Genomic DNA, 11,992 nt, shown 5'->3' with positions numbered 1-11,992 from the left:
AATTACCTTTTAAATGGTTACTTTTTACTTTAATAATAAGATATTAAATTTTCTTTTTTATGAGTGTATAAGAATTATTCTTCATGATATTTCATGTGTTTAAATTTTTGTTATATAAATTCACATTTTTCTAGATAATGAAACTTAACATTCTTCTAGATAATAAAACTAGAGTAGAAAGGAATTAAATTAAATTATTTTCCTCTTATAAATATTTAATAACATTATTAATATTAATATTAATATTTAATAATATTATTTAGTATTTAATTATTAATATTTTGATAAAAAAATTATTGAAATTTATATAAATATTTTTTTAAGCATGGGAAGATTATTTTATATAAATATTTTTTGATATTATTAATTATTTATAATTAAAAATAAATATAATAAAACAAAAAATTTATAAATAATATTGTCACACTTATAATATAATATGTCAATTAATATAATATTGTAAGTATTTTTTTTCAGATTAATCACATTAGTATTATTAATATTGATGTGATTAATCCGAAAAACATACTTATTATATTATATGGATCAAAAAAAACTTAAAATATAATAATATAATATTCATAATAACCTAATTTAATAGATTTTTAGTTAAGATAACTTTAAGCTGATATTATTTTTAAAATAAAATAAAAGTGAAATATAAAATAATTAAATTTTATATTCATAAGCAACATTCAATTTGATAAAGTGTTAAAAATAATATTAAAATTAAAATATAGAATAATTACAAATTTATATTTATAAAACACACCATTTTTAAAATAAATGTTAAATATAAATTTCTTAATATTTAAAAAAATAAATATAACATAGTATTATTTATATTTATTTGTATAACATTATATTTTTTCAAGTAATTGAGAAAACTAATTGTTTACAAAACCACTTAAACTAAAATCATTTGATTACATAAAATTATATTTGTTAAAAAAATAAAAATATTACAATATCTTTTAATATAAAATTGTAAAATATATTTTATTTTTTTAAATATCATAAGTATTAAAATAATTAATTAATTTGTATAAATTTAAATTAATTTTAAAATTAATAAAAATTTACAATTTGAATACATGTAATGATTAGAATTTTATGGTCCAAGAGGTATTGGATAGAAAGCATTTCTTGATGTGAAGTCATCCGTTCAATAACTCAGCCCCGATTGAGGTAAGCAATATATTGTACATGATAAAGATGTAGTCTCACCAAATTTACAAAAAAATGATTATGATTCTATAAAAATAATATATACCTAACCTTAAATTTGAATATAATACAACTATCAATTTTTTTATAATGAAATTGTTTTGCATTAATTTAAATCTTGTTAATTTATCATTTTAAAATTATGTCCACGAAAAAATCTAGGCTGATCAACCCCAAGGGAATCTATCCCTGCGGCCCACTAGCAAGGCCTAACCCCAAGGCTTCAAGTAGAATGGACCCTGAACGGAGAAACGCTCATTTTGACCAATTTTAAAATCTTATATATATATATATATTCCTGAAATGGCGACAAACCCAAGAACACCTTGTTGGTATCAGAATACTAGCTACTACTCTCAGATCCTAGATTCATACCCATAGGAGTGCACAAAATTGTATATGACTTTTATTCGTAAATAAATTATCTTTAAAATATATTCTAATTATTCCAAATCCAAAATGTTCAGTAAATAATTTTTAAAATATATCAACCAAAATTTTACATGTTCCTTTAAATTCATAAAGAAAATGATTAGATCTTATTCATAGAAAAACATGGTATTCCTGGATAGTTTCATCCTACTCTTACAAAACACTCTTATTTTAAAGATACATTTATTAAACTAAAATCTCTTAAATTTCATAATAATAAAAATAGCCACAAAATCTCAGTTTGATGAAGAAAAAGTATAAACTGCAATCTTCATTTAAACCAAAATGCTATAATTTGAAATTCATAATAACAATAAAATGTCACAGAACATGACAAAGAAAGATGACGACGCGAAGAAAGTCATATAATTTAATTTATATCATAGAAATGTTACATTTATTTAAGAAGCTGGATGTTTATTAAAGGATTGTGTAAGAGGCTTCATATGTATAACTTGCCCCCACACAATATCGTTCCATGACAATAATTACAAATAAATATTAATAGTATGTAATATTAATGGTCCTTTTTAACGAAAATGGCGTCCAGCGAAGGCAGAACTTGGGGACCTGTGCGGCGGAGGAAATGTCGAAGGCGATGCTCGGCATACCGCTCACCCTCCTCATAATTCTCCACAACGCCGGCACTGCGATTTGTTTTCGCAATTCTGCATGTACACCCAAAATTAATTACATAATAAATTAAATTCAGTCTCCCCTCTTGTATTTTAAAAATAAGTACTTTCTTTGGAAATTAAAAAAATAAAAATTAATATTTGGAAATCAAATTTGGAGAGTGATGCCAAACCATTGGTTTTTTACTCTCAAATTAAATTACAAAATATCATGAAAATTCAATACAATATCAAATTAATATCAAAATCTACCACTGAAACACTCCATTTACATACCTGACATCTGGATTGGTGATCAAGTTTCGGCCGAGTTGAAACACGCAAATACTCACGACGAAACCCATGGCTGCAAAAAGAGGATATACCTGCATCACACGCAACGCTCCATCTATTCTCAAAACACCTCTACGCAAAATACAAAAATCGAAATCCAGAATATTTATTATAAATTTGTTATCAGAGTTGCAAAATTCGGTATAGTCAGTTAATTTAATTTAAGGGCACCAACTTCTAAAACCGAAAAATAAACAAATCTGGGAACGGAAAACTTGGGAAACTAAACGGAAAATCTAAAAAAGTTGGATAGTGTTTAACAAATAAAGCAAAAATGCGTGAAAACTAGCAACCTCTGGTTTCACCCAGCGCGTCATTATTCCGGTCAAGCTTTGACTTTGTTATTGGATGGAGCAGTTCAGGAAAGAAGGAAATCTGTAAGAGAGCTGTGACAGAACAGAGAAACCCAGAGGAGAAAAGTAGCGGTGAGTATTGAAGGTATGGTATATATATATATATATATATATATCAGTGCCTGTTTTCTTATGACTGCGGACCAAAACTGAAGGTCAGCTTGATCTTGGAACCCGCGCATAAACAATGGGCGTGCGGTAACAGAATCCGTTATAACCAATGGGCGCTTAACAGGGATTTGATAAAAAGCTTCGCAAGTCAATGGCGGCGAGTTTATCTGTGCGCGTCTTATAAGGTGGCGATAATCTTGGGATTTCCAAGGCAGTGGGATGTTCCAAAAGAAATGTGAACTAACTATATTTTGGGAATGGTCGTGTAGGAGGATGATGTGAAAAGGACTCTAATACTCTCATTTATTTTCCGTAGTAAATTAATGAATGGATAAGGTTAATTTTTTTTTGGCTATATTTATAGGAGGAGTTTTTGTGGAGTTTTTGTTTTTAAGAATTTATGATCAAATTTTAATTTGTGTTATTTAAATTGATTTTTTTTGAATGTATATATAAATTTAAGAGTTTTTTTCAGATCGAAAAAGCATAATTGTATTATATTGAGGCAATATAAAACAGATAGTACATCAAAAGCTTTTGAAAGTTGTAGCATAAGCTTGAACAGGACCAAATTGGATGCCTTGTGCATCCAGGAAAGCTATGGGACTGGAAACACAAAATGCCAAATACAGGACTTCTAGAAACAGCAGCATGTAAATCCTGGAATATAAAACTGATTGCCATGGAAAGGTCACCGATTTATACACCATGCCTATACAGGAATATATACAGGGATATATATCAAAATGATCACAAAAACAGAACATACCAGTAAATTTCAGAGCATTAGAACCCAGGGAGGGAGAACTCCTGTATGGGGAAGGAATCCCCGGCAGATATTACCTTCATAGACCAGTTACCTGTTTGAGATAGCAATCCTTCCTTAGATAAGCAGTCAGCTTGCTGATTCTTTGACCTATAGATGTGTTGAATGGAGCATCCTTGCACCTTACCCCACAAATACATAAGTTCCCTGTTTGAGATAGCAATCCTTCCTTAGATAAGCAGTCAGCTTGCTGATTCTTTGACCTATAGATGTGTTGAATGGAGCATCCTTGCACCTTACCCCACAAATACATAATTCTGTCCATCCAGCCCGCTAGGTGAGGGCAGCTGATACAACATTTTCCCATAAATGGATTTAAGAGTTTATTTATCAAATTTGTGATTTCAATAAATCTCTACTTAATTCTACAAATTAAATCCAAAAATAAACCAAAAACTTTTAAAAAAATAACACTAAAACGCTATTTTTTAAATCATATAAATTTTTATTAATTTAAATAATAATAAAATTAAATAATATTATAAAATTTAAAATTTATTTTAATAAAAAATTATTAAATTAAAAATTCCTTTATTAAACATTAAACTAATATAATTTATGCCATTTTCAGGACAATATAATGAACCATACACTATGCATAAAGATAGTAAGAAACATGTGTAATTAACTTTCAAATTAGAGTAAATTAATTTCCATATCACATCATGACTTGGTTAATATATCTATATATATTCGTGGATGGATATACATACACTCGGATGGATAAGGTTAAAGGTCGAAATGTATATAATTTTTAATTATTTTATTACGTTTTCCCGAACAACGGGCACAACTTTCCAGAGGTTCACCATTCACTCCCGGTTTCAATCAAGTCAATGATATCGGCTAAACACAAAAAGGTTTTTTTAATCCGTAGAATCCAATGGGCTAAATAAATTCCGGGTCAAACGAATCTAGTTTAAGGCAAGTGTATCACTAAAATACAAATGTTCTAGCGTTCCAAGAAAAAACAATGGTTTCCTTTTCAAAAAATATATATATATATATATATTTTAATTCATACTTAGATATGTGTATGGTTTAATCTTTGTGATCAGCTTTTTGTTAATTATATTTAAGGCAATGACTCTAGGTGTTCCATTTTTTACCATTTTAATTGAAATTATTTTTGTATAACAATGATCCATCGTTTAATATTTTAATTTTTTTACATATTTATAAATGTAGGAATGTATGTTGTGTTTAATGGTGGTAAAAGTGGGAGGGGATTCTTTTATCTGGTTGAAAAATTAAATTAGAGTGTGTTTAGGGATTGGGGTTGCCACTAATAGTTATGCAAAATATTTTGTATTTTGGAAAGGTCTTGATTTAGTAATTTCCAAGAATATCATCAAAATTATGGTCTTTAGAGACTCCCTGCTTCTAATCTAGTGAGTCTTAGAAACTTAAAGATATAACAAAAGTAACCCCCTATCCAGCAAAGAATTCCAATCCAATAAAATCATTTTGAACAGATAGAACTATTTCATATGCTTAGGCACTTAAATGTAAATGTATACGCATTGGAAAATAAGGAGTCTCACATGGATCAAGGATTTTTAGAAACAAATAATAGTTCTATATCATTATTTCCATTGTCATAATAAGCATTTTCATAGTATTCGGTAATAGCCCTCCTATGAATAATTGGATCTGACGTCAATATAAGGTTGCATATGGGGCGCAACAGGAATCAAGCCCATCAAAAAACTTATTGATACACATTATGTTTGCATTTATGTGTTAGATCTGCGCAGCATCATGATCGTATAGTTGCATTAATACATGGCATAGTTTCTTTGCCTCCCATGTGCACAGGTGTATTCATCATATGGTGATAAACATAGGTAAGTGGCTCTATGGATTAGCGGGCTCTATGGGGAAAGTATCCCATTTAATTCACCTTGGGCAGGCTCTCCCTTCATCCCATCTCTATATCAACTTGAAATATTGGCAAGATTTTCAAGACATCTTGCTGAAAATGCAACAAGAAAATCTCAATTTGACTTTGCATTGGTCAAACTAGAAAAATTCAAATTTCTATTTCAGCAAAAATCTTGGAGGTAGTTAATTGAGGTGACATGGCACTTGTCACTCAGTTAACTCAGTTGATTCGAGTTGGGAAAACTTGAGTTCAATTCAGTATGAGGAGGTCAAGTTGTGGAAGTAGAACTTCAACCACACTCAGTGATCAACCAGTTAACTAATCAATCAACCCAAAATAATTGTTGCATGTAGAATTCGAGTTACCCAGTTGAGATGGAGATTCCAAGGTAGTGTACTATCAGTTGTAGCATATTCCAATGTGTACAGGTGGTGCATGTAGTTAGATGAAGGACCTAGAGGAATTGTGCAATTCAATAGTGGGAAATTCCTAAATAATAGGGGCTAATTCCCTGGAGGAACAGTGCAAGGAAATAGGAGCTTGGAGGGCTTGAAAATTGGCTAAGTGTTGGCCAGAGTCAGTCAATCAGGTAGAGGGATAGACTATACACTTGCAAATTGTGCTCAAGTTTGAGCAAGCATATGTATTTCATCTCTATTCTATGATTAATGCAATACAGATAGGAAGGGTTTTTGAGCAGTTGTTTTCCCTTAGATAAATATTTGTGCATGTGTGATGTTTCCCTTTGCATGTCTATGATTTTTGTTCTAGATGGTGAATTAACTTCCGCAGATCAGTAGAGTAGTTTTGAGCCTTGTTATTTAGTAAATTTCATGAGAAATTTCAAATCTACACATTAATTTCTACATGGTATTAGAGTTGGAATCACTATAGAGCAAAGATTTCGAAGTTTTCATTACAAGAGGTTCAAATCTGAAGATCAATGTTGCAGGTTTTCTTCAGGACTGAGAAGATGGATTTCAATGGACTAAGGCTAGATTATGCCTTGGAAGGCACCTCAAACTTTGTTGCATGGAAGGACCGCATGGAGGAAATATTGGATGACAATGGGTTGCTAGATTACATCAAGACAAATGTTGCAATTCTCAAGCATTTGATGCCCAAAATCTTTCTCAGTGGAAGAAATATGTGGCCAAAGCAAGCATAATCATATTGGACGAAGTACAGGATCATATTTTCTTGAATCTCCATCGAAAATAAACTTTGTTCACAATGTTTAAAGCACTAACATAATTGTTTGAGAATAGTAGTGACCACAAGAAGCTGACACTCAAGGACAAACTTCGAAGTATCAAGATGCAGAAGAATGACGTAATTCTGTAGTATCTGAGCAAGTTTATGTGTTGTGATGAACTTGGTGGGGTCGATGTAAATGTCCCTGAAGAAGAATTGGTAGCCCTATCCCTTCTGGGCCTTCCCAAGAGTTGGCATAGCTATCAAGATTCGGAGAATGGGAGGGAGAAACTACTAAGTTGAGAGTTCTTATGGTCCGACCTGCTATAGGAGGAAATAAGGCGGAATACCAGATATGTGACTTCATCTAAGGGAGAGGATGGGGAGAATTGTGCCTTGACTGGAAAGGAAAATAAGGGGAAAGGGAAGAAGTCCGAATCCAAAACAAAATGTAGTCAAGGGGGCAAGAGGAAATACTTGTCCAAAATCAAGTGCTTTAACTATCATGAATTTGAGCACTATGCCACAAAGTGTCCACACAAGAAGACAAGCAAGAATACCTCAAGAGGAGTGGCAGTTGAAGCTTTGGCTTCACAGTTTGAGCTTGATTTTACTCTCATTGCATGCATGGCTAGCACAGTGAAGGGGAGCATGTGGTACTTGGATAGCAGTGCCTCGTTCCATATGATGGGGAATAGATATTATTTCAATGATTTGGAGGAGAAAGATCTCCAAATGTACATCGAGATGGGGGGTGATGGAAGATACAACGCGGTCAAGATTGGTACAGTCACCTTTCAGAGGGATTCAATCTCCCTTCTCAGACTCAAGGATGTGATGTTTGTTCCAGGTCTAAATAAGAACCATATCTTCGTTATAGTTTTGGAAGACGATGGTTATGATGTGATCCTCAGTAAAGGAAAAGAATTTCTAAGCACATAGCCATGGAACAGGTGAATCAGATCAGGGTTCATGTGAAGAACCTATACAAGCTAGATGTGGACGATTATGTTGCATTGAGCACAAAGGCAGAGAAGGTGCAGAGCCACGATGTTCGTGAACTTTGGCATAGAAGACTTTGTCATTTTCATCATAGCGCTTTGAATATCATGCAACAGATAACCACAAGTCTTCCCAAAGGAACATTAGAGCAATAGGATACATGCAAAGGGTGTACCTTAAGGAATTACACAAAAGCCACTTTTCATGATCGAGACAACAGAGCACATGCAGTCCTTGAAAGGATCCACTATGATGTTTGTGGACCTTTCTCGACATCCTCCATTTCCAGGCACAAGTATTTTGTCATCTTTATTGATGACTTCTCACGGAAGTGCTAGATTTTCTTCATGTGAAAGAAGGATGAGACTTTCTCCAAGTTCTTAGAATTCAAAGCATTGGTCGAGAAAGAAATGGGCAAGAAGGTGAAGGCTCTGAGAATCGATAATGGAGGTGAGTACATCTCGATGAGTTTAAAAGTTTATGTGCAAAAAAAGGCATTCGACGAGAGTTGACAACACCCCACAACAGAATGGGGTGGCTGAGAGGAAGAACCATAGCATTGTGGAAGCAGCAAGGGCGATGTTGTATGACTAAAGCCTATCTCTACACTTTTGGGTTGAAGCATGCAACACAATGGTCTATTTGCGGAACAAGAGTCCTCATCGGATTCTTGGCATGATTACATCAAAGGAGACTTTCTCGGGGAGGAAGTTGGATGTGTCACACTTCAAGATTTTTGTAGCCTTTTTTACTGTCATGTCTCCAAAGAATCAAGGAATAAGCTAGAGCCGAAAACAAAGTTAGGGGTATTTGTGGGTTACACGGAAACTCGCCACAACTATCGTGTGTACTTTCCATCCCTCAGAATTATATTTGTGCAAAGGGTTGTAAAATTTGATGAAGACAAAGCCATGTGGTGATCTCTTGAGAGGGAGATCTAGATCCCACCAAAGGAGGAGCTTTTAGATCCAAAGGAGGAGCCTCAGGATGTTGAGGAGCAGAGAGTGGAGACAACCACTCAAGCATAACCATCCAGAGAAGGCAGGAAGAGAACCAGGGAAGCTGAGAGGCTTGTGCAAGATGTAAGGGAGAATGTGGGTGCTCCTTCAAATTAGCGCAGGCAGAGAAGGTCACCAGATCAGTACACTGGATACATGGCTACATGGGTTGATGCAATGGTGGAGGAGTACAAATCCATTGTAAACAACAGTGTTTGGGAAGTGGTCCCAAGACTAGCAGAAAAATCAGTTGTGGGTTCAAGATGGATCTTCAAGGTGAAGCATGCAGTAGATGGAAGCATAGAACAATACAAGGCTAGATTTGTGGCCAAGGGTACTCTTAGGTTAAGGGGATTGATTATGAGGAGACCTTTGCTCATGTAGCAAGGTACTCAGCCATCAGGTCAATCCTTTCTTTGGGTGCACATATGGGATGGAAGATCCACCAAATGGATGTGAAAACAACATTCCTCAATGGGGTTATTGAGGAGGAGGTGTATATTGAGAAACCAAAAGGATTTGAGACTTTTGATCGAGATTCTCATGTGTGCAAACTCAAGTGAAAGTTGTACAATCTCAAACAAGCACCTCGTGCTTAGTACACCAGGATAGATAGTTATTTCACTAGTTTTGCCTTCACCAAAAGTGAAGCAGATGAAAACCTCTATCATATTTTGGTAGAAGGTAAATTGTTGATTATTGTCTTATATGTTGAGGACTTTATTTTGACTGGTGATGATTAGTTGATCAGAGCTTGCAAGGAGGACCTCGCAAGAGAGTTTAAGATGAAGGACATGGGTCTCATGCACTACTTCCTTAGATTGGAAGTATGGCAAGGTGATGGGGAATTGTTTATCTCTTAGGGAAAGTATGCCAATGAGATACTTCAGAAGTTCTGCATGGACAGGTGCAAACCCATGGAGACTTCTCTAGCGACCAACTGGAGGAAAGAGGGTGCCACTTCAGGTGAGGAAGTGGATGCTACTGTTTACTGGTGGTTGGTGGGTTTAGTCATGTATCTTGTGAACACACAACCAGATATGTGCTTTGCAGTCAACCAGCTGAGCCAAGCTATGGTTAGGCCAACCAAACTGTTTTGGAGGGGAATTAAGCATGTTATAGGGTACCTCAGAGGTACTACCTAGTTTGTACTATGGTACAGGCGGAGAGAGGGAATGAATTTGTGTGGCTTCACAAATGCAGATTGGCCAGGAAGTCCATCAGACCGGATACTACATTAGGTGGAATTTTCAGTGTTAGGTCTGCAACAATTTCTTGGTACATCAGAAAGAAAATATCTGGTGGCGCTCAGCTCGGCAAAAGCATAATACATGGTTACAATTCAAGCAACAAGTGTGGTGATATGGATGAGAAAGATATTTGTTGGCTTGTTTGGTCAGATGATGGATCCAACTGTGACTTACTGTGATAATCAGAGTTTCATCAAACTCTATGAAAATCTTGTTTTTTACAATCGATCCAAGCATGTTGATATCTAGTATCACCATCTACGAGATTGTGTGCAAAGGCAGATTATGTTGTTGTTGTACATTCCAAAAGAGGAACAAGATGTTGATATTTTGACAAAGTCCTTGTCAAGATGGAAGTTCGAGTTCCACAGGTGCTAGGGGTGGTTGATAATCCCTTTCTTGTTGAGAGGGAGTGTTGAAAATGCAGCAAGAAAATCTCAGTTTGACTTTGCCTTGGTCAAACTAGAGAAAATTTGAATTTCTATTTCAGTAGAAATCTTGGAGGTAGTTAATTAAGGTGACATGACAGTTGTCACTTAGTTAACTCAATTAATTCGATTTGGGGAAGCTTGAGTTCATTTCAGTATGATTGATTGCTAATTTGTAGCAATCTATTTCAGTTAATTTGAGTTATTGTCAGTTAAACTAGTTCTAACTGTTAGAACAAGTAGTGGAGGTCAAGTTGTGGAAGTGGAACTTCAACCAAGCTCAATGATCAATCAGCCCAAAATAATTGTTGCGTGCATAGAATTTGAGTTACCCAGTTGAGATGGAGATTCCAAGGCAATATATTATCAGTTGTAGCATATTCCAATGTGTACAAGTGGTCCATGCAGTCAAAGGAAGGATCTAGAGGAATTGTGCAATTAAATAGTGGGAAATTCATAAATAATAGGGGCTAATTTCTTGGAGGAACAGCACAAGGAAATAGGATCTTGGAGGGCTTGAAAATTGGCTAAGTGTTGTCCAGAGTCAGTGAATCAAGCAAACGATAGACTATACACTTGCAGGGTGTGCTCAAGTCTGAGCAAGCATATGTATTTAATTCGTATTCCCTGATTAATGCAATACAAATAGGAAGGGGTTTTGGAAAGTTGCTTTCCCCTCGATAAAAATATGTGCATGTGTGATGTTTCCTTTTACATGTCTATGATTTGTGTTCTAGATGGTGAATTAACTTCCGCAGATTAGTAGAGTAGCTTCGAGTCTTGTGATTTAGTCAATTTCATGAGCAGTTTCGAATCTACACATTAATTTATGCACATTCCTGGTCTGGATCACATTCCTTTGTGTTTAATTGCTACAGGAGGAATGAATAACATAGGAAGAAATGACAGTTTTGGAGGTTGGATTATCAATTCTTATATAATGCAGGTAGTTTGTACTTTGAATGTGCAGAGGGAACTAAGCAGAAGGATCATTAGTTCAAGTGATGCCTCATTTGGAGCGTCATTTTTTTTAGTGATTTGAGGAATTTGTGTCTCCTTCGACGCGATAACTCCCTGTTTGGCCTTCCCATGGAACATATAGGTTCCTTGTCTAAAGGTTCTAAGAATGAGAACACGAGCCCCTGTTGGGAATGCTTTTGAAAACTTTGGAAGGTTTATTAGCTTCCTTGGATCACATCGTGAAGCCAAGGAATGTGGAAGGAAGTCGTTCCAACTGTTGGTCAAGACACAAATTGAGACACTGCAGAGTAAACTTGAATGTCTACAAATAGAATTTAGGATATAGATGATCAACATC

At 34.5% G+C, this 11,992-nt stretch overlaps 1 protein-coding gene across 2 annotated transcripts; it reads right to left on the bottom strand.

The window, feature by feature from the left end:
• Nucleotides 1–2,003: 2,003 nt before the first annotated feature.
• LOC149144552 (uncharacterized) lies at nucleotides 2,004–3,074 on the bottom strand. Of its 2 annotated transcripts, none has more exons than XM_089448924.1 (3): nucleotides 2,921–3,074; nucleotides 2,571–2,699; nucleotides 2,004–2,327 (listed from the first exon to the last, which is right to left on the bottom strand). In XM_089448924.1, exons 2-3 carry the CDS (start codon nucleotides 2,663–2,665, stop codon nucleotides 2,177–2,179), a joined length of 246 nt encoding a protein of 81 aa, XP_089305050.1. In that variant the 5' UTR covers nucleotides 2,666–2,699; nucleotides 2,921–3,074; the 3' UTR covers nucleotides 2,004–2,176. The 2 variants fall into 2 exon arrangements, with proteins under 2 accessions (XP_089305050.1, XP_089305049.1); XM_089448923.1 differs by having other exon boundaries at nucleotides 2,571–2,659; nucleotides 2,921–3,073.
• Nucleotides 3,075–11,992: the final 8,918 nt, after the last annotated feature.

Source organism: Pinus tabuliformis, chromosome X, assembly GCF_031772625.1.
Source record: "Pinus tabuliformis cultivar Carrire ecotype Pingquan chromosome X, CPIR1, whole genome shotgun sequence".
Classification (NCBI taxonomy): Eukaryota; Viridiplantae; Streptophyta; class Pinopsida; order Pinales; family Pinaceae; genus Pinus; species Pinus tabuliformis.
Note: the sequence above shows the minus strand (reverse complement) of the source record. Positions and strands in the feature narration are given on the sequence as shown.

Coding starts and splice junctions, on each gene's coding strand:
- LOC149144552 (XM_089448923.1), bottom strand. CDS start 2,944: ATGACGCGCTGGGTGAAACCAGAG. Junction 2,660..2,920: donor CGCGCTGGGTGAAACCAGAG/GTTGCTAGTTTT, acceptor CGTGTGATGCAG/GTATATCCTCTTTTTGCAGC. Junction 2,328..2,570: donor ATCACCAATCCAGATGTCAG/GTATGTAAATGG, acceptor GTGTACATGCAG/AATTGCGAAAACAAATCGCA.